Source organism: Gambusia affinis, linkage group LG12, assembly GCF_019740435.1.
Source record: "Gambusia affinis linkage group LG12, SWU_Gaff_1.0, whole genome shotgun sequence".
NCBI classification, from domain to species: domain Eukaryota; kingdom Metazoa; phylum Chordata; class Actinopteri; order Cyprinodontiformes; family Poeciliidae; genus Gambusia; species Gambusia affinis.
In genome coordinates this window covers 19,596,430-19,621,496 of record NC_057879.1, presented here as the reverse complement: position 1 = coordinate 19,621,496, position 25,067 = coordinate 19,596,430, and the positions used below count along the sequence as shown (strand labels likewise).

The following is a 25,067-nucleotide window of genomic DNA, read 5'->3' as shown; positions in this document are numbered from 1 at the left end:
AAACAATTCCTTTAGGGTAATTGTTTTTTGAGTATTAAAAAAATGTCTTACTGGGTCTGGATGTCTGAATTTCATCCTCATCCTCCTCTGCTGCCAATGACTTTAACTCGTGCGGCATTCAAGTGTAGTCCGCAACACTACGCTGGGATAGTTGATCAATTGTACTCTGAAATCTCAGAAAATAACCAAGTCCTAAAGCGGTCTTCACCCTGAAAATTGCCACATATTCAAGTGATTGTATTCAGCTATTTTCACACTTTTAAGGAAGAGAAAATAATATTGTTTTCTATGTTTATTTGACAGTAGAGCGTAGATCATATTAATCATAAAAATATTAGCTTTAAATGAAATAATAAAAATGTAAATTCATTGAAAAAAGTAACCAATTTCTAAAAGAGTTACCAGCCAAGGGAATTTTATTATTTTATTTTTTATTATATTATATTATTTTATTATTTTTTTAATGCCCATTTTCGCTTTTTCGTCTTAAAAAAAAGCACCCCATATCTACCGAGGTGTTTCTAAAATGAAACTTAAAATAGCACACCTCTTTGTTGTTGGTCAATTATGTTATTTCCGTGCCAGAGAGCATGAAAGAGAGACGTCTCTTAGAGGTTTTAACTATTTCCGAGCTTTTGTGTGGAACGCGAAGGCAGCATCGTACTGTTGAAAACGAGTTGGTACAGTCAGAACGATGCTAAAACTATAATAACGTTTTATTTTCGATATATGTTATTCTAATAGGCTGATTTTTAAATGTTATTTACTATTCATCTTTAGAGACGTGTAAGTATTCAGGCTATATATATGTGTCGTGTCCGTTTGTGGGTTCAAGTTGGGTATTCGCTTCCCTGAACATTCCTTTATTGGTAGAGTCCGTCGCTAGGCCTTTGCGGTAGGGAGTTGTTTGGTGGACCCGCAAGTTTTCCTTTACTTTACAGGTTAATTTTATTTGACCGAGGAAGCCCGGAACCTCTGTTTTCACAATTTTTTGACTTATTGGGAGTCCTTTTTTGTCGGGGGACCCTTGAATCACAGTATTTCTGGGCGTGGCGTACACAGCTGAAGAGGGAAGGGAGGTATCGGTGAGTCTGAATCTGAGTGTCCGCGGCGAAGCTTATGATGCCGACGTTGCGGGACAGCACCATGTCCCACCCCGGAGAGAATTCCCACCAAGTCCGGGTCAAGGCTTACTATAAAGGGTAAGAACTCGACCTGCTATTCACTATGTTTTCGGCCTAATTAAATAAATTAATTACGGAAAGTTTTACACTTGGAAGCTAATCAGTTGACTAGCATTAGCTAAACGAGCTAACGGCTGGCTAATGTTGGTCCTCTATCAGAGGGTTTCGGTAAACTTTGGGCAGCTGAAACTGTCCAGGCGTCCTGTCAACCCACAGCCAGTCCCTCTGTGGAATGTTAGGAATGTGTCAGCCAGACACTAAATATCCGGGGGCTTTAATCGAGTGGGGAATATATGTGTTTTAACACAGTTTCAACGCTTTGAAGCTCGGCTTGCTAACGGCTGCTAACTGAAGTTGGTAGTCTCCAGCTGAGATTGATAAGGATTTGGCTTGGTGGTAAAGCCTTATACGGTGTTTCCAAGTCGACGCATTATGAAATGTTAATGAGTTGTAATAAAAGTTAAGGTTTGTGTACTATCGGAGACTAATTTCTCTATTTTAATTAAACATAGAAGCTTTATTGTGTGTTATTTATTTATAAGTTACCTCATTATATTCAGCTGGTGTGAAAATGTACAGTATTTAAATCTACATAATTACATGTTGGAGCGATGATTTCTCTTAATCTAATCTTTTGTTGATTTGGCTATATTTTCATTCCAGCTACACAGGTTTCTATGTACAATTTTCACTAAAAAGGAGCAATTAACACAGTTTGTCCTAAGATAAGTGTTGGTTACATATTTTGGTCCCAGTTAACTTTAATAAATTTAATCTGGAAAACAACCAAAGGCAATATAGACGATTTGCCATACAGTGGTAAGAATAAATGCGATTTATTTCAGTCTTAGTAAAGCTGTTTTTGGTATGCAAGTAGGCTGCACCATATTAGGAAAACATACAATAATTGTTATTAATTTTTGCTAGAGCAATATGGCTTGCAGCAAGTTAAAGTAAAAATGTTTCTATAATTCTGATATAGGTTCATATTAAACAAACCACTAATAATAAGTCCCACTATTAAAAAATATATAATTTCTATCTCAAACACAAGGCTGATGGAAAATGTTGTTTACAATAAAACAGTTTTTTTTTTACTGCTGTTACCACATCTTTACCTTCTTCAGTCTTTTATACTGCATTAAACAACAAATGCCATCAATTATAATAGGGGTGCAGAGACCCTTTATGCATGATGCTTAAATTATTAACTAACACTTATTGAACTCCGGATGCTTCTTTGCAATGTGCAAATAAATATAATGTTAAATTTATGATATATTGTGGGTCCTGTTGCATACTATTTAGAAATCCTGCTAATTTTTAGGCAAGCCGAACTCAAACATCTTCCGAATATTTTGCAGTTGGAGGTATGAAGAAGAAATATTCTAGGTATGTTTTCATTAAGTTATAGAAATGAACTGAGATGAGCCAGTTCAGCATGATTACCAGTCAACATGATTAGAGCACAAATGGCAGCTGCAGTCACTGATTGTGTCATAATTGAGTAATTTAATGAAAACAAACAAATGAATGAATTATAGCCCGGAAGTATCATTGCCTACATATTTTTGTCTCATTTGAAGTGCTCAACAATAGCTTTACAAATGGCAGTGAAATAATTATTTTAGGTGACATTTTTGATCAGTGTTATTCCTTAGATGCTCTCTCCCAGCTGATTGTGTAGTGACAGAAATCTTGAAAAACATGTCTTACGGGTCAGCTGAGCCTTTTGTGTTTGACACACCTAAAGTACGCCGTGATGTGTGCTGATTATTGGGAGGAATCTTAACCATTTATGACCTTCTTCTTGAGGAATCTCAGCAATGTTCCCAGCGATGAACATAGCTGCGAGCCTTGTAAATGTCTGTGTGTCTTTCTTTTTGGATGCATTAACGTAGAAGTACATAAAGATCTAGGCAGATGTTCAGATCACATTCTGCGTGAGCGTGCAGGTGAGGTGCCAAACCAGTCTGTCCCAAACTTTTGATGATAGTATCACCTCAGTAAACGGCAAATTTTCCATGGATTCCCAGTTTGACAAAAATTTAATCAGGATTAAAATAGAATGTTCCCTGTTTTTCTGTTTATTCAATCTTTTTTCTAGTCAGAAGTTGTTGATCTCCACATTTCAACTTTGAAAAATTAACAGAAATGCCCCTAGAAATTAGATTTCATACATGAATAATTTTAGTTGTTTTCACCAACCTTAAGGTATTCTGAAACAACAAAACAATCGCAGCTTGTGTTTTTATTTAAATGTGTCGCACTACTCTTTTTTTTTTTCTTTTTCTTTCTTCTAATAATCTCTTCTTGATGGTAAAATGTTCATGAAGAAAATTGTGATGTAGAATTAAGGCCCGTGTTGGTTTGACAATTTTGAGTTCATAATATATAACATTATCCATTTTATCAAAATAATAGATCCAACAATTATTTGTAGCACTACCAAAACAATATATATTGTTTATTACATACGCATTATTATTACATTTGACTTTCATTTTTCTTTGAGCTTATACAAAAATATTGCAAATGTTTCCAGACACCCAAAGTTATCCAGATTTTTACAAGCAAAAGAAAAACTGTAGTAGTCTTGTGTTGGCTGACTGACTGGCAGTGCACAGCAACAGATACTGCCAGTACCTGTTGCTGTGGTAGGGGAAGTAGGACAGCGGCAGCGTTTCAGTGCTCAGCTGAAAACTCTTATCAGCCCTGCATTTTCTAATGTTTTTCTTGAAAAAAGTTCAGATTGAAACATGTAGATGGAAGGTGTAGACTTTAAAATTTAATTTAGGCACATCCAAGGTATAAAGCGACTTATCTTAATTTAAGTATCCCTCACTACAAATATAACATGCATCTTAAGATATTCAGAAAGTCCTGTTAACGTAACCCCAACCATTTTTAGAAATAAATATTCTAATATTGTTTTTGTTAATAATTGTAACTTTTAATGCACATAAAAAATGTCCTAGGAGAAGAAGAGTAAAGCGACGATGAATAAGATCGCTTATTTAGCTCAGAAAAAGCCTAAAGTTAGAAACAGAGAATATCCATGTTGAAGTATGAGCAGTGCAATAAAAGAACCATTGCAGAGATTGTAAATACCATTCTCCCAAGCTTCTTAAAATGCGGTTCATGCCACAAGATTTTTCTGCCCCGTTTTAAATCTCTCAGAAATTTGTAGTTTTATTTTACTTATGATGTTAAAGGAAATAATCGGCAGCTTTAAGCTTGAAATGGACCTATTCTAGTGTTTCAAAGACTGTGTAGTAATATCTTCTTATGTAAATTTATAGTTCAGCCCCAAATTATTCATATTCCTTGCAGATTTAGGTTTAACCGTTCTGTTGTCCTCGGGTCAAAATGACCCGCCACTGTGTTAAAACTCCCCAAAGATCCACTAAATGTTATTTTAGGACAACAGGAGGGTTAAATATTTATTTTAACCTTACCAAAATGTTTTTTTTTTCCTTGACTGAAAGTAGCATTAACATTTTGGAGTGGCCCAGCCTGAGACTTGACAAATTCTCAGAAGTTATTGCAATAACCGATAATATTGTTGTTTTGAGACTATTTTCAACTAATGTCCTGGTTATGGCAATAAAAATGCAAGAACATATTCTCAAAAATCAAGAAACCTTAAATTGTAATGAACATTAAACACTGGAGCTAGGAGGCAGTTTAAATATCCAAGATAAATAAACAAAACAACAAAATTGTCTCTCACAAAAAGGACTAGTTGAAATCAAAACACCAGAATGAAGATTTCATCATCCAGTTTTTGGTAGAAAGATAGGAAAAGAGAAAAATGATAAATATGCCAATATAAATTATTGAGCTTGTTTTATTTATCATGCGATTAATTGATTTATTGATTATTGTAACAGGCTTAACTGAATATAATGAAGAATCTCTGGAAGAAGCTGAAAATTAGGGTCATTGCTAGGAGGCCTTCCAAGATAAATTATCAAAAATGCCAGTAAAAACATGCAAAAAGCGGCAATTATAAAACAGGTTTATGTTCTGTAACACTTATAAATGTCTTTGGTTAGTGAAAAAGGTACAAATAATTTTTTATTATCTTGAGGTCAGGAATGAGCCAAAGGGTGGCTGTTTCGAGGAGTATTAGTCTCAGAGTGTGAATAATATTTCTGTGTGTTTTTTCTGAGTCTGCCAGTTTGTGCCAGCTTGTGCAGGTTGGTGTCTGCTTGTCGTCGTCTCCGTCTGTCACTGACTCATCTTCTTTTTGCTCTCATAAATACTATGAAGACCATCAGACTACAAACTAATGCTCTGAGCAAGCAGCTTTTAGTTTGTTTTTCTCCACGTTATCCAAAGATTCATACACTGATAACAATATGATGGGACAAAACTGAACAAAACATTTTTTTTTAGATTCTTGCTGTGTAAGCAGGTAAAAACTGCAGTCGTTCATTACGTCTAAATAGAAATGATTTTTCTTGCAGAGTAGACAAATAACTCTCCAGTTTTAACCTGAAAAAAAAAAAGCTTTATGTAGAAGTTTAAGCTGTGATTATATGGCTTAAAAAATACAATATAATCTGTTATGCTTTTGCAGACACACAGCTGCAAGTTATGCTTGCCTTACAATAAATTTTCTGCACACTGGAAACTAATAAGAGTTCATTATAACCTGTTTAACAGAATGAAATGTTTGGAGAAGTGATCGCTTGCAGTGTGCACAGTGGGTGGAGGATTTTAAAATTCATTTCAGGCCCTTTGTGCAGCTGGAGGCAGCAGCATGCACTCTGCATTGGCGCTTTGCAAAACATTATTGTTTATTGTTATTTGTGTATTTATTGCTGCTGGCTTGGATAGGCCTTTTAGAAGCCCCAGTGGCTCAAAGATAATACCCATTTCTCGGGGAAACACTTTATGCAATGCCTGTAGTTAATACCCCATGTCAGGCGTGGAGTCCAATTAACACCTGTTTCACCAGTCAGTTTATTATCAGGCTGCATTTTCGCACTAATTGAAAAGTTCTTCACCCAGAACTCTTTTAGAAGAGCAAGATAATATGTTTTAAAACAACTGACTTAGCACAAAGCGCATGCGTCATTTTGTTACTTTCAAATCAAGTCCCTTCATGCATCAGCTCAACTTTAAAATTCCTCAGAGAAGCAATGCTACTTGCCATGGCACAGAGTTTACACCAGCCTGATGGAGCAACTCAATTATTTTCCTGCTATCAGAGAAGTTTTTTTTTTTTCTTTTTTGTTAAAGACTCTTGCTTGGATTAGTGCTTGAAGGCACTGCTTTGTTTAAATAAAGACGTATTCCTAGTCTGTTTCCTTCTGAAAAACCCCTGAAGCGTCACTCAGCCATCCATCAGCCAATAACGCGCCTTGTTTTCAGTAGAGCTCCAGCGCTGCTTGTCGTATTGTTTTGCATTCGTAGACCATGTTTGGAGTGCATCTCTTGTCTAGGCCTGTCACAATAACAAATTTTTCTGGCTGATAAATTTTTCCTGGGGTTTTTGCGATAAACAATAACATTGTCATTTTGAGACCATTTTCAAGTAGCATAGTGGTAACAAGGGCATAATAAAGCAAGAACACATCCTCAAAGATTAAATTCTAATGAACATTTAATACTATTACCAAAAGACATTTTAAATATGCAAATAAACCAAAACAACAAATTAAGTGCATTAAGGATTCAAGAAACTTTATTGCCACACCAGCTCACATTTACATGTTTAGGGTATGAAATTTGGACTCAGTTAAAGATGCATAATAAGATGATAACAAAGCGATCCTTTTTGTGAATTTGAACCAGGTAAAGCTAAATTGAAGCCACTGGAAGAGTTTTGGGTAGAATGTGTTTACAGATAAAAATATTTTTACTTGAAATACAAAATGTCTATATATTTTATACAGTCTTGGTTTAATTATTGCTCTGAATATGTTTGGGGGGGGGGGGTTCAGCAAATGACCTTTTCTGAGTCTGCATACTCCAGTTAATGATTAATTAATTACTAAATTAGTTGACTAGTTTTTCAATAATTGATTGATCATGATTAATCGTTTCAGCCATACCATTCACTCTAAATGGACTGAACAAGCTTGGTAACATTTGAACACAAGTTCCTCTTTTTTGCGTTTATTCTTTCCTTTGTTTGTTAAAATTGTTGATTTGTATTTAAAAGTAGAAGAACACTGCACTATAATAAGTTCAGCTTGGTCACAAATTGTCAGTTGTTACTGAAGTAAATGGTGTTTTGAACGTGTGTGTTTTTCTCTGGAGCGACCTTGTCCACATGATTGGATTGTTTCTGGCTGCTGCTGCTGTTCTTCAGATATTGTCCTCATGTTTAACACCGTAGGTGACCCCTGTTGCCTAGAGACCACAGCATCCAGCCGTCCAGACTAGCACAGTTTAGTTTTATTATGAGGAACAGGATTTCTGAAGCCTACTGTGTAAACTTCAGTCTACTCTGTGTATGATTTTCATGAATCATGTATAGTTGTTGTTTCTTTATGTTGCAGTATTGGCAGAGAGATCGAAAGGCCTCCTGATCTCTCTTTAGGTCATGACAGCAATCATGATGTTCAGATTATTCCCCTCTATTCCTTCTCTCTTTAATTTAACGGCACAGTTGGACGTTGCAGAGTGGAGAGATGCCTTCTCTACTTGGAATGCTATTGCTTCTTAATCATCAATTAAAAGATCCCATTTGTTCAACATACAGTTCTACTTGTGCAGGGTTTCGCCCAGAAAGCGTACTACGTCCGGTGGTAGGGGTATTATGAAGCAGTCATCCAGTGGTCCACTATGTTTTTCAGTTAAAAAATGTTTAAAGTTGACAGGAAGTTTAAAAATAGGATTAGGTATTTATGTTTTACTGCTATTCACAGTACGTAAACACCAACTTTAAAGTCTTAGAAATGGCAAACAAAAAGAAAATACAATTAAAATAAATCTAAATCTTTTGCATCACTATAGCAAGCAGTGGCTGGACTATAGGTTGAGCTACGTCACAATCACAGCGTAGATTATGAGCTGAGCTCTGTCCTAATGTCTGAAGATGTCAATTTGTGGCCAAATCAATAGAAATATAGAATTTTTGTTCATATTAAAATCTGTTTCTGTGTCATCTTATGAGTTTCTGGTATTGTTTCACCCCTCTTTCTTTCTCACATTTGTCTTGGTGATGTGACATTTCCTCTGTAAACAAAATTTTTCGTTCCACACCATTGTTTCTTTTTAAAGCAGTTGTGTGAAGAATAATAGCAAAAGCTTCCTGCTCCCTTTTGGACATGTTCTGTTGGCATCACTCTTTTTGTTGTTGTTAGAGTATTTTGATTGTTTTCTGTTGATTTATTTATTCACTTCATTATTTATGTCTGATTCTGTTTTTCTCATGTCAGAAATAATTAAAAATGTAACAAATCCAAAGCATTTTCTCTGCCTACATTCCCCAGAATGCTCTGTGGTATTGGATCTGATTTTAGTGAATATTCTATCAGACATATTATCTATTGATATTGATCATATGTCTATCCTGATCTATATTGTTTATTGACCAGCCCTACACTAGCATCTCATCTTTGGATGGTGGACTAAGATGCTGCGTTGCACAAGGAATCTTAAATTTAGCTTTAAAACTAATTTAATGGTTTCTTGATGTTGGGTTAGTAAAGACTATTGAAATATGTTTAAGGAATTTGGGTTTTTCTGAAAGCCTGCTTTTCTTAGCTTTTTATAACATGTCAAACCAGTGCTGGAGAAAAAAAGAAGCTACTTGGTGCTCCACTTTCCTGCAGTAGCTGTGACTCTTAGCAGAGTTTGAGAAAGTCATTAGAAGTAGCTAAAAAGTAACTCCACAGCAAAGACTTGGGTCCAGTTGCACTTGACGCAGAGGAGGCTCTATTAAGATGCCTTATCTATTTGGATAAGGCATCTGTGTTTGAACCATTGTCTGTGATTATGCTGAGCTTTCTGTCGTCTGACGTCTTCAAAGCTGCAGGATAAAATAAAGAGCTGCGGGGCCCGGAGGTGCGAGCAGACTGGCGGTGTTTAGTTGCCAGTCTTCCTCCGCCTCCTTTCCAGGCAGTGATTAACACCATCAGGAAGAGGAAGCGGGTGAGAAAATAGAGAGAGGGCGAGGCGAGCATTAAGCCGACTCTTAACGTCAGCGTGTTATTGCTCAGAGTGCTTTATTTGCTCTACATGCGTGATTTCCAGCCAGCCAGTTTTAATATCTGCTGTGTGGAAGATGCATTACGAAGACAAGCTACTTCACATGCTCGCCATTTATGTGAAATTGGATTATAAGCAAATCAATCACTACCTGTTGTATATTTATGTGCTAGCATCGATTTACCATTTACTGACCTTCCATACTCTGTGCTCACACTGGACTCTACATGTTCTTGAAAATCTGTGTGGATTTTACTGTCCTGCTCTCAAGATGATGAAAAACCCATGTCAGTCTTAATGATGGCAGTAAAGATCTTCCCCCTGGTGGTCATTCCACAAAATCCAAGACAGATTTCACACAATATCCACTTTTTATTCCAATCTGTTTGCTGATTTTACTCATTTTAATCTCCGTCCTGATGCTGCGCTTGACCACCTGAATTTAACGCCATCGCCTGCAGACTTGTAAAAGCATGTATGTACCACCCCCATCCACTCTAAGGTTGTAAACTGTGGGAGCCTACAGTGCTGTGGTCAGATGATATCAATACTTCTGCTGTCATAAAAAAGTGAGAAATTATTTCGTACTCTGAGTTTGATGTGTTTTGGTCATCCTTAACCCCCATTTTATCTACATCTCATAGTTTTAGTTAAAGAATTTTTTGTGATCATTTCTCATCAGAAGAACCTTAAATATAAAACAGGATGTTGCCACCATATGTTTAACTAAGGTCGACATTTCACAGGATAAGGTGGAGAGTTTATAACTGAACCAAAGCTCCTTTAGATCTAGAAAAATATCTGATCTGAAGTATTTTTCTGATCTGGCTGCTTCCACTCATTCTTGAGTTTCTGTGTTTTTTTTATTTATTTTTTTTTATCTTGTTTGGTTGATATTTTCTGGACTTTCATCATTCTGTGTGAATGAATAAATTTGCAGTTGTAACAAACTCAAAGTCTGGGACTTGCAGGCAGTGTTGTATTTTCTGAGTGCATGTAGTTCAGATAAAGGGAATGTTTTAATTTTTTCAGTGTCCGTGTGTGTTGCTGACAGCAAATTAAAAAAAATAATTACCTAGCTATAAAATGAAAAGGCCAAGTTATTTGGTTTTGATAATTTCATCTTTACTGTTGGCAGCTTTGTAATTGTTTTCTGATATTTTAAATCAGATAGGTTGTCCATAAATGATTAACAAGGAAAGAAAGACATGATAATAAATAGTTATTGATTGGATCAAACCTCAAGTTATCTTAATTGATTTAATATACTTCATACCACAGAAACTCTTGCACTAAAGTTTTTATTGGCATATATTACAACCACAGTTTTAAAATCTATATTTATAACATAATAAAGTTAGGCATTTAAATAGACTGTATAAAATTATGTTCCAGAGTCCACTAGACAGTTTATTTGTACAGAGCTGAAAAGACGTGATTATGCTCCACTAATCTGGAACCAACTTTCATAAAACTACAAATCAGCCGAAACTCTGAGTTCCATTAAGTCAAGGCTAAAAAGGCCATCTGTTCAGACCTGCCTTCAATTATAATATACTGAACATTGATAAATATTTGATGTATATTATTTGGTCAATGACTTTACTGATGGCATTTGACAAAATGTAATGTTCATTGCTTGTTTCATAATTGTTTAATGTATTATGTTTTATGGTATAAAGCACTTTGAACTGATTTGTTGCTGGAATGTGCTTTAAAAAGAAACTAGACTTGACTTAAGTAGACGGCATAGAAACTAAACTCTGACACCAGTTCTGATGGGAGGAATGGGCCAAAATTCAAGCAAACTGATGCAAGAAGGTGTGGAAGATACTGAAAACATTAAGGAAGTGTTTGTAAACTTGGTTTTGAAGATAGTAAAAGAAAAACTCATAAAATTATTTGAGTTTTATTCCCTTAAAAAATTTAAATGCATCACTGTAATGATTTAATTTCAAAATGTGCTGTAACTATTTTTCTTCTTTTCTCAATGTCAGCATTTGTTAGATTTATGCCCAAGCTGATGGCATGTGTTTTGTATTGCCATAACTCCTTATGTGTTTTCCTCTTCCTTTTTTTCCCCCTGCAGGGACATCATGATCACACATTTTGAACCATCCATCTCTTATGAAGGCCTGACTGGTGAGGTGAGAGACATGTGCTCAATGGACAATGACCAGCAGTTCACCATGAAGTGGATTGATGAGGAAGGTGTGTTTATCTCTGCATACTCATAGCGTTTTTCTCTTTTTTTCTTTTTTATGTTTTACAAAAACGACAGTGAGATTGGGGGAGACAGAAGCTCCTGGTGCTGTTTGTCTGAAAGGAAATAAAGTGCAGATGTTAGTCTAAAGGATGATGTTTACATAGTTAGGGGGTAAATTTGCCTACCACAGGTGGTGTCAAACTCTCCTATGAATACAAGTTTACATAAAGACATGCACATCCTTGTTGTCGTTCTCCTCTGAGCTCAGAGGTGTGCAGCTCTTGTACTCGGTCCTGTTAGTCAGGCAGCAGTAATGGTGTCACAGGAAAGATTGAGCCATCAGATCGTTGAGCCCAGGAGGAGGTCAGTCTGCCAAAACTCATTAGACTCAGACTAACTCCCACTTGTAACCTCCCACATATAATCAGTGGAGTCATTATGTGTGGGTAATAAACAACGCTTGGTGGTCCTTCCTAGGTAAACAGTGAAGAGGAGGCTGTCTTTCCTGTTTAATTAATAAAAAACAGTTTAATGCAGCTGTGCAGTGTGAGGTTTTGTCACTGTCATTATCAGGTGTTTCTGAAATTATTAATTTGAACAAAGAACACAACAAAAAACGGTCACATAGTACTAGATTAGAGTAAAACCACATTATTATTTTCAGCGATTCAATGAAACAATTTTATAGTATAGCTCAATTACAAGCAATACATTATAGCTAATGGAGAAGCTCTACTTTCATATACCACAGAGAATATCCTGTCTTATTAAGATGCTTTTTATCTTTTTTCTTGTTCACAAGTGGATTAGTAAATAAATTTCACCGTTGCAGACTTTGTCCTGAATCCACATTTTGAGTTTCTTCCAAACTCTTCAGTTTGCTTTGCTTAAAAATTATTTCAAAGTGACAGTGATCCATTTTACCACCACAGTTTTTCCTTCCATTCAACTTTCTGCTAATATGCTTAGAACCATTAAACACCCCCCCCCCCAAAAAAAAAAAAAATCTTTCATCTGGTCTATATCGCACTGTGTAATCAATCTCCATGCTAGACAAGTTTATCTTATTGAATCAAAAACTAAAGTAACTTTTAAATTTTATGTCATCTACAGTTTAGGTTTTGCGATTCATGAAGTAAAAAACAACCAAAACTGAAATCGGAAATTCCAAAAACAGCCGAGTTTCTTTCTTAGTCGTCTGACCTACACACATTCACAGATTACCAACGTCTGACACTAACTTGGTGCTGTTGGATGCTGCCATGTACTTTCTCTTTTGCGTCACTTTAATTATTTTAACCACAGATGCTTTGCTGGGGAAAATATGTGGTTTTAAATAATAAACATAGTTTATTATTTTAAAACAATAAACTACGTCATCTATACACACATAAGACTCTTAAATACTGATTACTTCTGCTTGATAGAGGACAAAATATTTAAATGAAGTGATAATAAAACAAATAGGCGATAAAGTTTTCATTCAATCGTTCATTCTGGTAAATAACTAACACCCACTAGATGGTAAAAAAAAGAAACCAGCTGCTTGTTGGAAGTTAGTCAATTATTAACATACAGACGCAGTTTTTACAGTATGTGTCACAGTTTCTGTTCTTCAGCTAATTACATGAGTAGCAGCTTGTTGTCATGGCAGGCACACCAACAGGATCAGTATCCACCGCGTCACCTGGCTCTTCCTGTTAAAGGAATGTCAGATGTTTGGATATCCGAGTGGCGTTTTCGATGTTTTTACCAGGTAGAGTGAAACTGAAACATCATGTACTGCAGTTTGACACAAGCATACTTGATTCAAAGTGTGTTTTCTGTCAGGATATGCAGGTTGTGCTGAAGCCTCCGGGTAATGTCAGCAACAGCTTGAAGACACGCTGAGAAAATTCAGATTGTTCCACTCCTCAGTGAAAGTTTCTAAGTACTCTAGTACAGTCTGAGATTTTTATTTGGTTTTCCAAATATCGCCGGAGAACACAGTTGTAGTGCAAGTTAATTTTATTCTGCTGCTGCAGTGACTGTCGTTGCGTGGGATGTGGGGACGAGTGTCATGACGGGGGGCTGTGATATCCTTGAACAAGCAGCCCACTGTGCATCAGACTGCTGTCATGATTAGTGGCGTGGGGTGTGTTTAGTTCCTCAAAATGGAAAGTGTTTTCTAACATTCGGAGGTGTGACTTTAAATCTGGAGTCACAATGATTTGTGCACCTGTAGTTGGTATGCTATGTTGGCTGGCATGTAAATTTTATGAACCTGCTGAGAGGGTGAGGCTGACAGCTGAAAATATAAAGGGTTAGCTAGAAAAAGCTAAATAGAAACAAGTACAACACCAAGAAACTCTGCAATGTTTTTTTTTTTTTTGTTTTTTTTGTTTTTTTTTTTGTTTTTAGGAACAAAGCTGATTCTAAACATGAGCAGGAAGAATATAAAAAAAAAATTACATCAGAGATGACAAAATACTGACTCACCAAACTGTGACAGTTACGAATTAACAAACTGGTTAACACTTTTTAGTTCGTACAGTCACATTCATTATTTATGGTGTATTTGTGGAGGTTGGGGAAAGAGGAGAGCCTTTATTATATTCTTTATCATTTACAATGTTATATTTCTTGCATATAAAATATGATCCCGAGTTCACTAGAAACTTTTATTTGTGCAGTGCTGAAAAGGCATCTTTATTTCTTTGTGATAAATTCCAGTTAGATGTAAAAAAAAACAAACAAAAAAAACTCTGTATTGTCAAGATTATTTTGAGTGAAGTGTAATAAAATATTTTTATAGTTTATGTACAAAGAAAATACATTTAAAACAAAAGCAAGCAAAAGAAGAACAACACTAAAGTATATTTACGTGTTCATTTTGGCTATTTTCTCCACTGTTCAACGAGAGCATCAATAACTATGAATAAATGTGATTGAATGCAGTTACTGTGTGCATAAAAATCAAACTTCTTTATGTTGACTGATGTGATAAAGAAGCATATTACAAACGGGAAATATTTATCAAGAGTTGCATTTGTTTTTGTGGGATTATGGTCGCTGTCATGCAGCCACAGCTGTACAGTTACTTAAAAAATAAGTAAATTATCACTTTGTTTTGTTGTTTATCGCTTTGTCAAAACAGTAGCACAAAATATCTGCAGGAAGAAAAGTTTAACCCAGATTAATATGAATCTTTTATTTATTTTTTGATCACTACTTTAGTTGATGATATGGTTGTTTAAATGGTCTCTTGAGTTACATATGTGTGTTTAATAATGATGCGTCTCTGGTTTATCAGGTGACCCCTGCACCGTGTCATCTCAGCTGGAATTGGAAGAAGCTCTTCGCCTCTATGAACTCAACAAAGACACTGAGCTCACAATCCACAGTGAGTTTATCATTATTTTTATTTAAACTGACATAACTAATACTCAGTATGACCCACACACACACACACACACACACACACACACACACACACAAGGTCCATTTGTGTGTGTGGATTTTTGTCTGTCAATGTGTTTCACCCAAAACTTCATCAACTGACAGATTTACCTTCACCTGGTTCAAATTACATAAAGGAAATTTTTGTTATTGCATTTTATTATTATTTTTAAAAAGGAATTGAGTCATTTGCCTTTTTGAATGTTTTCTAATATTGTGTTAAACTACAAAAAAAGCCCGTTAAATCAAAATCTGCAGAATGTGCTATTTTCAGTAATAAAAAAATCAATTGAGAAAATAGTCACTGCTGTTGGTTTACAGAATAATGTGTTTTTATCTAAACATATAAAGCAGATATGTAGCTGTAAACTTCATCAATGTTTGTTGCATCTCCCTTTGATTTAGCTGTTTTTACGTCTCTGCATCTCATTTTTAGGAATATTTTTGAACACAGTTAATTGCCCAGTGACCTGTAAAGACAACATACTTCCACTGTTGCTCATTATAAAGCCTTGAAGCCGGTTTACTTCCCTACGTCTAAGCCGAACGTTATTGATTATTATTATGCAGCCTCTTGGATCTTGAGTTGAGGGTTTTAACTGTTATGGGTTTGAGGGTTGATTGACAGGTTTTCTGTGTATAAACACGCTCTCTGGGGAAAACAGGGACAGGCTCTGTGCTTAATGTAATGTTTTAATTAGATCAAAGGTGTCGGGTCAAGAGTGCACTGGATGCCACATTCATGGAGGTGGAGGGGTTTTGAGGATGGGAGGAGATGTGCTGGTTTCCCCTCGGGGGTTGCCAGATCTGCTTGTTAGCAAGCTTGTTGGCCGCAGCCCACGCCTCCCCTTTGACTCGCGCTGCTCCAGGTCGAGGTTGCTGCCTTTTCCCCTCTCATCAGCTGCTATGATCTTGTTTTTTCTCTCGCTTCCCTGGAAGTTCCCAAAAAATTCTTATAAGTGTTTTTCCAAATTTCTCCAGTTAAGAGGCCTTTTCACACTTCTCTTATGAATCAGAACACTTATACAGAGCTCTTTACATTTATCACCGACTCATTTACTCCTTTTCAAAGCAGCGCCGGGAGAAGATAAAAATATTATAATATTATTGCTAAGCTAAGTTAAATTGATGTTTTCTTCTTTTTCAGTATTCCCTTGTGTACCCGAGAAACCCGGTATGCCTTGTCCAGGAGAGGACAGTGAGTTCAACCTATTTTTTCATTTTTAGACTTTTTTTTTTAAGACATGCTAAAAAAATGTATAATTTCCCTGAAAAAATGATTAGGTATAATTTAAAATTTTAGTGCTGAGTTTAGTTTACATCTGGATGCATGGTCACAAAAAAATCTAGAAAAGCATTAAAAATGGAATTTGGTCAAAACCTGAAAGATGCTCCAACAATCAACTCATAAGTAAGGGTTCTAGTCCGAACCAAATACAAAGCATTCAGTTATTGTTTAATTTTACTATTAAAACTAAAATAAATGTGTTTTTGTCAAATGTGTAAATTTGACAAATTTGTTGCACACTTTGAGCCAATCTTTAATCTAAATTGTCCCATCTGTATTAAAATTCAGTGAAATATGTCTTTACCACTTTCCTGAATCATTTTTTCTTTTTTCTAACATAAATACCATAAAACTTGAGCAATTTTTTTGTATTTAAACTCTATAAAGTCTTTAAAAACCGCATAAAGCTCTAGAAACCTGAGTACACATAACACTGAATGTATGAGTCCTGGTTATTGAAAAACAACATTGCTAGCTCAAAAACAAGCTTTACAACTTGTAGCTAAACTATTAGCTGAATTGCCATTCTTTTGGTGTTTATTCCAGCTGAAATCGCACCATTTTAGATTCCTACATTCAGGCCACTCTGTTTCTCTCCATAGAGTCGATATATCGGCGCGGAGCTCGACGCTGGAGGAAGCTTTACTACGCGAGCGGCCACGCCTTCCAGGCCAAACGCTTCAACAGGGTGAGAAATGACACTGAGATCAATCCAAGGGATTTATTTTGGTTTTGTATTACATTATGTTTGATAATTTATTTGGTATAAAAAGTATTTTGTGATGACGGTTTTCCTCTGTTGACCCTCCTATGCAGCGAGCTCACTGTGCCATCTGTACAGACCGAATCTGGGGTCTGGGACGACAAGGTTACAAATGCATCAACTGCAAACTGCTGGTGCACAAGAAGTGCCATAAACTGGTGACGGTGGAGTGCGGTCGACCGATGATTCAGGTGAGATCTGTCACAAATCATCACTGTCACAACTTATCAGAACCTGCACAGCCCGACGATTCTTAATGGTGGAATTTATCTAGGAACCAATCATGCCCGGCACGCAGTCGAGTCATCTAGACCCAGCCGAACACCAAGGTAATACACTTTTATTTAAATCTCCATTGTCGTTTTACATGTGGTTAAATTAAAACAAGGACTCATCTACTCAAAACACAGAAGAAAATTAATCATCAAAAAGATTCTACATCAATGATTTGATTCGAAAAGTGAACCTTTACATTTATTTCCGATAATTCAGATTCTTATGGCTTAAAGCTAATGAAAACCCAACATTCAGTTTTCATAAAAGCAGAATGTCGCATAGACCAATAAAAATAATTTTTAATATAGAAATGCAAAGACATGTTCTTGCCTAAATGATCACCTGGAAGACTGTTAGCAGTTTTCCATTGATTAAAGCCACAAAATTGCTTTAATCATCAATAATGCTGAATGTGCCAGTATTCAACCATATTATTGGAAAGTTGAATGGAAGTACAAATTTGTCTTTTTTTGTTGTTTTTAAAGGTTACATCAGGTTGTGAAGGAAAACGTATCTAAAAGTTCTGAGGAACTGAAGGAAGTCGCTCCAGTATCGGCTGTATTTCATGCAGCCATTTTATTTGTTTTGTCAAGTCCAAAGTCAACATAGATGAATGTCAGGAAATGTTAGAGCACTTCATGCTTCCTTCTACTGATAAGTATTATGGAGAAGTTAATTTCCCAGCAGGACTTGGTTCAAACGACAATAATACAGCCTTTAATCATGATGGTGTCACTGTGGTTGACTTGTTAGCAAACTGGGCCAACCTAAATAAATCCCATAGAGAATCAAAGAAAAGACAGATAAAGCCCCAGACTGACTGATCAGCTGAAGGGTTGGTGTTAAAGAAACCTCCGTTCCACGCTGCATTGATGCAAAAAAGATCCCTGGGGAAAGTGTTTAGGTTTTCATTAGCTGTAAGCTGTGGCCACTAAAATAAACATTTGAGATAGATCACTGTGAATTCCTGAAATAACTTTGGATGGTATTCTAATTTGAGATGCATCTGAAGTAGCAGTTTCTAAATGTGGCCTTTGCTGAGCTTCAGAAACACACAGCCAGTTCGAGGGCTGGATGTCTAACCTTGAAAATCCAAACCACAAATATGAATGTTTTTATTTTTTTTAATTAAAAAAACACAACAAACTCCTCCATGCATTAGCCTAGTAGTCAATCAGCTGCACCAAAATACATTAAAGATATTTTGTTGTTGTATCAACCTTCCAGGCCATCAGTTTTCTGGTTCTGGTCTACTTTGCATCTCCAGAATCAGAACCAAACATGGAGAAGCAGCATCCAGTTTTTATTTTCCTCTAATCTGGAACAAACTTTAACTCCAGGCTAAAACCCCTGCTGGTTACAGTTACTTTCAATTAATAACTGGAACATCATAAACTTTAGTTCCTATTCCAACTTTTCATTACTTTCCTTTATTTTGCTACTGCATCAGTTTTTTGTCGGTTTTCATTATGAAAAAAACTTTGAGTTATACTGCTATTTACTTTTTAAACTATTTACAGTTCATTTGATGACCTGGAAAAAGATTTTGGATTAGGAGCTAAAATAATCGAAGCTTAAAATGAATAAACTCATAGTTTATTTCTCGATGTAAGGATTTTATTTAAGAAGAATTTCATTATTTCTCTCCTTTCACCGTTTAATGGGGTTAAAATTGAATAGGAAGAATTAAGAAGAGTACAATAATCAACTTTAACTTCATAACTAGATTTAAAACACCTTTATTAGCTGGTTTTATTTTGAGGCTTATGAACCAGATTGGAGAGTCGACTGAAGTGAGACATTTTGGGATTTTAGTTACTAATGATAGTGAAGCAGCTGGACCTCCTGCTGCGGATGCCGACAGACCACCTGTGTGTGTTGTGGAGCACAGATGTAAAAACATTGGAGTATATCATAAACAAAGAAGGTTTTTACTGTTTTAATAGAAAAAAAAAAAGTACCAGAACAGATTCTTTTTCTCGTTTTAACCCAGCAGTGAGAGATTACCCAGGCACTGCAGCGAGCTGTGAACAAAACGTGTGACTGTCTCTCACCTATTTTCTCTCCTTCTTCTCTCTTTTCTCCTACTTGTTTTTCACCCTTCCTGCCACCCCCTCTCCTTATGTATGTCTGTCACTCTGTCTGCCACTTTTTCCGCTTGTGTTTTCCTCACTTTCTTCCTTCTCAGGCCCTCAGACTAAAGACTCCACTCGAAGCTTGGATTACGATGGAGAGGAGAAATTGGTGAGAGAGAAATCTTTTGATTGTCACCAACATGACAACTTGTCATCTTGATGTTCTTTAAGGATTTAAATTGTTAGCAAGGGAGGAAAAAAATTGAGTAATCAGAAATAAAGTTGGGGTTATAATCTCCTTGTTGATGCGTTTTGTTTACCTGCTGCATTTCTGTGATGCAGCGTGCAGACGTAGGCGCCCTTGCACTGCTATTGATTTCCTTTGGTGGCGCTAATTAAGTAACCTTTTATCACAGCTCTCAACAGCGGCTGATTAATGGCCTGGGATGGAGTTAGGGGTTACTATAGTTTAGAAGACGGGTAAAGAATAAATTAAATTAGGTGGTTTTTTTATGGAGATTAGAGAGAGATATTGTCGGTAGTTTTCAAGTGAAGGCAGGAGGTTGAAATAGTTTACTACTAAGATGATTACGGGAGAGGAGTGAGGAAATGGTGAAGGTGGGAGCCACGTTTACCGAGAAATATGACTGTAATACAAGTGCCTAACCTAATGCAAGCTGCATGTTGGTTTTTAATAGGCACATGGAAATCATTACTAAGATTTATTCTCAAAATGTTGCTCTGGGAGCCACTACAATCTCATTTGCAAAGTTACCCAAAGGAAATCATCTTCCTGTCCAAACCAGATCATCAGCTCTGTCGATAGTTCACAGATGAAATTAGATTGAGAAAGGTAGCTGGATCGAAATTATTCATTTCTGATTGTCTCAGTTGACATTGTAATCATCATATTAGGTTGTTTACTGTTTTGAATGATGTGATTTAACACCCTGCTTGTTGATTTTCTTTTTTTCCCTCCTCTCCTGCCTCCTTCCCCCCTTAAGGCACGCAGCAGTAGAGACACGGGGAAGTCTCCCACCAGCCTGGGCCTGGCGGACTTCGACCTGATGCGTGTGATCGGCAGAGGCAGCTACGCCAAGGTGCTGCTGGTGCAGCTAAAGAAGACTGAGCGCATTTACGCCATGAAGGTCGTCAAGAAGGAGCTCGTCAACGACGACGAGGTATCTGAACCAACAGGGAGACTTAATTTGTTCTCTTTAAAAAGGCATTTATGGGAGATTGTTTACACTAATTAGTATTTAGTGTATGTGTTTTAAAATGATGTTAAAAACGAGATGCAGCAAAACTCCACCCACTGCAGAGGAGAGAACTCAGTAAACATGCATGAAATGATTCTTTAGTTGGCTTATACCTGTGGCTCTTTGAAAAGTGTTTGTACCCCTGCAGATTTCTTCTGTTTTTGTCAGATCATGAAACATTTTTCAAATGAAGACTGTTTTTATTGTGGAGGAAAAAGTACCCACCCTTTACTTTCACTAGTCTCACCTGAGCCTGATTAAATCCAAACGTGTAGAGTTAAGACATCTAATTAAAACATTCCCCAATATAAAGGAACTGAACAGCAATAATAAGCAAATTGCTTTATTTTCCAAATTCAGTTTTAGAAGGAGTTTTTCCCCAAACTACACCTTTTTTGTTTTTCTCTTTCTATCCATATTTATTAACCCAATTCAGCACAAATATAACAGTGTTGTGATTCAGCAGAACGTTAAGTGGATCCATTCAGGGCATTTAAATGTATTTTGCCACCATTTTGAAAAATAAGAAAAAAACCAAAACAAATCATGTTTTTGCGTCTGAAACAAGAAAATCTTCCTTTTAGAAATGCTTTAGAGTTGAAGGCCACAGTAAACTCCATTATGACTTCTATGTAACCTGTTTTTCAATCGTTTGCCAGAGCGATATCTGAACTGACACAAAGAGCAACAAGATCTTTAATAAAATCTCGACTCCTGTAGCCTTGCACCGCCAGTCAACGTGTGGTGACAGAATTTCCAGTAAAGTTTTTTACTCGATTCAATTTGATTTAATTTAACATTGCACTAAACTTTGAGTTGGGTTTTCTTTTATTATTTTGGAGGACATTTGTGTTTCAGAGAGGTTTTTTTCTGCTATGACTGACTGTCTTTTTTGTTTTTGTTGTTTGTTTTTTTCTGAAGAGAGCTGAGCCCCACATTACTGGGTAACAACAGATAAAGTGCAGCAGCCAAAATACTACTGAAACTACAATATAGCTTGTTCTGCTTTCAGATGTCAGGGAATTCTGTGAAATTCAGTGTCATCATATGAACTCCATTTTGTTTTTTAAATTCCACATTTCCATCTTGAAAGTTAAGTATTAAATTGCTGCTCATTCGCAGTTTTAGAACTTTGGTAAACCATAAACTTTCCATCAACGTGTCTGGAGGGAGAAATTATGCATTTTAGATCTCAAAACAAAAAATGTAAATGTTTTTTCTCATTAGTAGTGGAGGTTTTTTTCCCCCATTTACAGCCTGTATATACAACTATCTGATTGAAAATGAACCGTCATTGCATGACGAACGTCCGTCTCATTTATTCATCTTCGACATCTTGTCTGAAACACTTAGTTGACACTACAGATCTCTTGAAAGCCATCAGTCGTTCTAAGAAGGTGTAGATAAACCATCATGTCATCAGAAATTGATCTGTCGACACATGTAGCAGCATAGCCGGCGGCAACAGGAGTAGTTAGCCTTGATTAGACGCACTTAGCATGATTGACAAATTGACAAGCGCCTCTCGATCAATGCTGAAGTGTTCAGCTGTCCCTGCGCTGTCAGCGTGAGCAGCATCTGTGTCCAGATGTATTGTCTTCCAAACATTGACGGAGTCCTCCTGCCACTTTTCTTAGCTCAGCCCTTTTTGTCCCACAGCTGGCCATCATCCATACAACCCAACCTGAAGCTTTGTAGCACGGTCGATGGGACCATCTGCTTATTCAGCTTTTATTAACTCAAGGATACTATGTCACAATGATCTCAGATTGACGTTTCGTTGTGTCTTTGTGTATTTCTCTTCCAGGACATCGATTGGGTCCAAACAGAAAAGCACGTCTTTGAGCAGGCCTCTAATCATCCATTCCTGGTCGGCCTCCACTCCTGTTTCCAGACAGATAGCAGGTGAGATATGAGCGTCATCGTCAACCCTTAGGACAGGCTGCATTGGGTGGGAAAAACCCTAATTTCTTAATCAACTCAATATTTACATGACATTTTGCGTTATTTAGGGCAGGGATGTCAAACTCGTTTTTGTTTTGGGCCAAATCAAGATCATGGATGCCCTGAAAGGGCCACTTGTGCCAGAATGTATTGATAAAACTCGTTCACAAACTGTTAGCATATTAATAAGTTCCTAAAATTAAATAATATCGAGCAAATTTTCAGTCCCTCTAGGATTTCTCTATTTTTGATTTTTTTTTTTTTTTTTTTTTGCAATAATTTTAATATTTGTGGTACTAATTTGGAAATATTTGTGCTTATTTATGTTGGTAAATGTGACTTTTTATGACTCGCTGTATAGATCATGGACTATAATCTTACATCAATGAAGGTGCAAGTAATAACGTTTTTGACAACTTTGAGAAAAATCTGCAACAAACTCTCAATTATATATTTGCTTTGAAAAGTGATTAAATTCTTTTTTTTTGGGGAGGGGGGGACTTTTCACTATAATTAACAAGACACTTGAGGGACTGACTGATATAATTTGACAGTAAACAGATAAAACTGCATTGATTTGATTGATAAATAATATAAACATGCCAAGTGTTTAGAATCTTGAGGACCACATAAAAACCTTCAATGGGCCGGATTTGGCCCACAGGCCTTGAGTTTGACACGTCTTCTAGGCAGTTTTAACATGGCATCCGTACATCCTTAAAATGTCATAAATTGTAAAAAAAAAAAAAAAAAAAAGTCTGAAAATATCTTATATTCATGAAAAACAATAACTTGTTCTGTGCAACTAATTTCCTCCAGAATTCAGATGCTCTGAAAGAAAATGCTCTGGTCAAATGTAATCAAAAATATAAGCGTATGGATCTCCAACTCCAGTGTGGGTGAGGAAAAACAACAAAAGAGGTTTTTAAGAAATCAAGTGAGTTTCAGCTGTGAATAGCTAAACCAGGGGTGGGCAATCCTGGTCCTCGAGGGCCGGTGTCCTGCAACTCTTAGATGTTTCCCTGGTCCAACACACTTGAATACAATAGCTGAATGCAGTCAGGTAAGTGCAGTCAGGTTTTCCAGAGTCCTGCTAGTGACCTCATTATTTGACTCAGGTTTGTTGAAGTAGAGATGCATCTAAAAGTTGCAGGACACTGGCCCTCGAGGACCAGGAGTTGCCCACCCCTGATCTAAACTATCGGGATGATAAGGATTAAAAAAGCTTATGTGCAAAGTTTTTAGAAAATTGCCTAAAAACATTGCATCTTTCGTAGCAGTGAAAGGACCCGCACAGACTGAAAACAAAATGCACATCACACTTTGTAGGTTTCTGTTAGCAAACAGATTTAAAAACCATGTGGCTTTTGCTCATCCACTTACCTTATATAGTACCTTGTTGGTATATCACATGAAATACCAAATTAATTAACATAAGTTTAAGCCCGTAAAATTTAAAAAAAGTGAAAAATGTTGTGGTTAGATATAAAATGTCTTTCAAGTTTGAAGCAGTCATGTGCAGAAACCATTCAGTCATTACAGAATTTACCCATAAGAGTGTTTCTAAATGACATGTTGGGGTATTTCTGCATCTAGATTGGAGCGTGCTTTTCTATTAATGAATCTGTGAAGTCACAGTTCAGGTTGTGGGAGATTCCCATCATGAAAAATATTTAGAAATACCACTCAACTTTTAAAGCTAAAAATAGGAGAGGAAAGTTGGATGGACTGTTTGTGTTGTCCTGTGTTTTGTGCCGCTTGCCGGTCACCAGAAAAGCAGTTTAACAATAAAAATGTATTTTCTCCTCAGACTCTTCTTTGTTATCGAATATGTAAATGGAGGCGACCTTATGTTCCACATGCAAAGACAAAGAAAACTCCCAGAAGAACACGCCAGGTATAAATCCAGTCTGTTCCTCTGGTTTGTTTTTAAAAAAAAAAGAAACAAAGAACACAATCCTGATGATTGTTCCTGTTATTTCAGATTCTATTCAGCAGAGATCAGTCTGGCGCTCAACTACCTCCATGAGCGGGGAATCATCTACAGAGACCTGAAGCTTGACAACGTTCTGCTGGACTCCGAGGGACACATCAAGCTGACAGACTACGGCATGTGCAAGGTGTTTGTTTTCCCGTTAAAACGAAAACTAATGATGCCGCAGTGCACTTTGGATAATAGCGCCTGCAGAGCTCCAGAAGTGTCGGCTTACTGATTTCAGCACGCTGATCTTTCTGTTTTTGCAGGAGGGTTTGAGACCAGGCGATACAACAAGCACTTTCTGTGGCACCCCTAATTACATCGCTCCTGAAATACTCAGAGGAGAGGACTATGGTGAGAATTACAACGGGGAGGCACTTACCAGAAACGCTATCCGATGATTACCTATGAAAAGTTACAGAGGAGTTATGATTCGATATCTGAAATGATGCTTTCAGTTGTAATGGCAGCTGCAGAAGCTGAGCTG

General features: G+C 36.6%; 1 protein-coding gene across 3 annotated transcripts in view; it reads left to right on the top strand.

The window, feature by feature from the left end:
• Positions 1–640: 640 nt before the first annotated feature.
• prkci (protein kinase C, iota) overlaps positions 641–25,067 on the top strand; it is a 34,882-nt gene continuing 10,455 nt past the window's right edge. Inside the window, exons 1-13 of one of the 3 annotated variants that reach the window (XM_044134114.1) lie at positions 641–1,202; positions 11,443–11,564; positions 14,852–14,941; positions 16,145–16,195; positions 16,888–16,973; positions 17,102–17,239; positions 17,323–17,377; positions 19,513–19,568; positions 20,404–20,580; positions 22,466–22,563; positions 24,413–24,499; positions 24,587–24,722; positions 24,847–24,934. In XM_044134114.1, the coding sequence (XP_043990049.1) occupies positions 1,120–1,202; positions 11,443–11,564; positions 14,852–14,941; positions 16,145–16,195; positions 16,888–16,973; positions 17,102–17,239; positions 17,323–17,377; positions 19,513–19,568; positions 20,404–20,580; positions 22,466–22,563; positions 24,413–24,499; positions 24,587–24,722; positions 24,847–24,934 (1,267 nt within the window). In that variant the 5' untranslated portion in view covers positions 641–1,119. The remainder of the gene's footprint in view (positions 1,203–11,442; positions 11,565–14,851; positions 14,942–16,144; positions 16,196–16,887; positions 16,974–17,101; positions 17,240–17,322; positions 17,378–19,512; positions 19,569–20,403; positions 20,581–22,465; positions 22,564–24,412; positions 24,500–24,586; positions 24,723–24,846; positions 24,935–25,067) is intronic. The other 2 variants (XM_044134112.1, XR_006372338.1) reach the window with 2 other exon arrangements.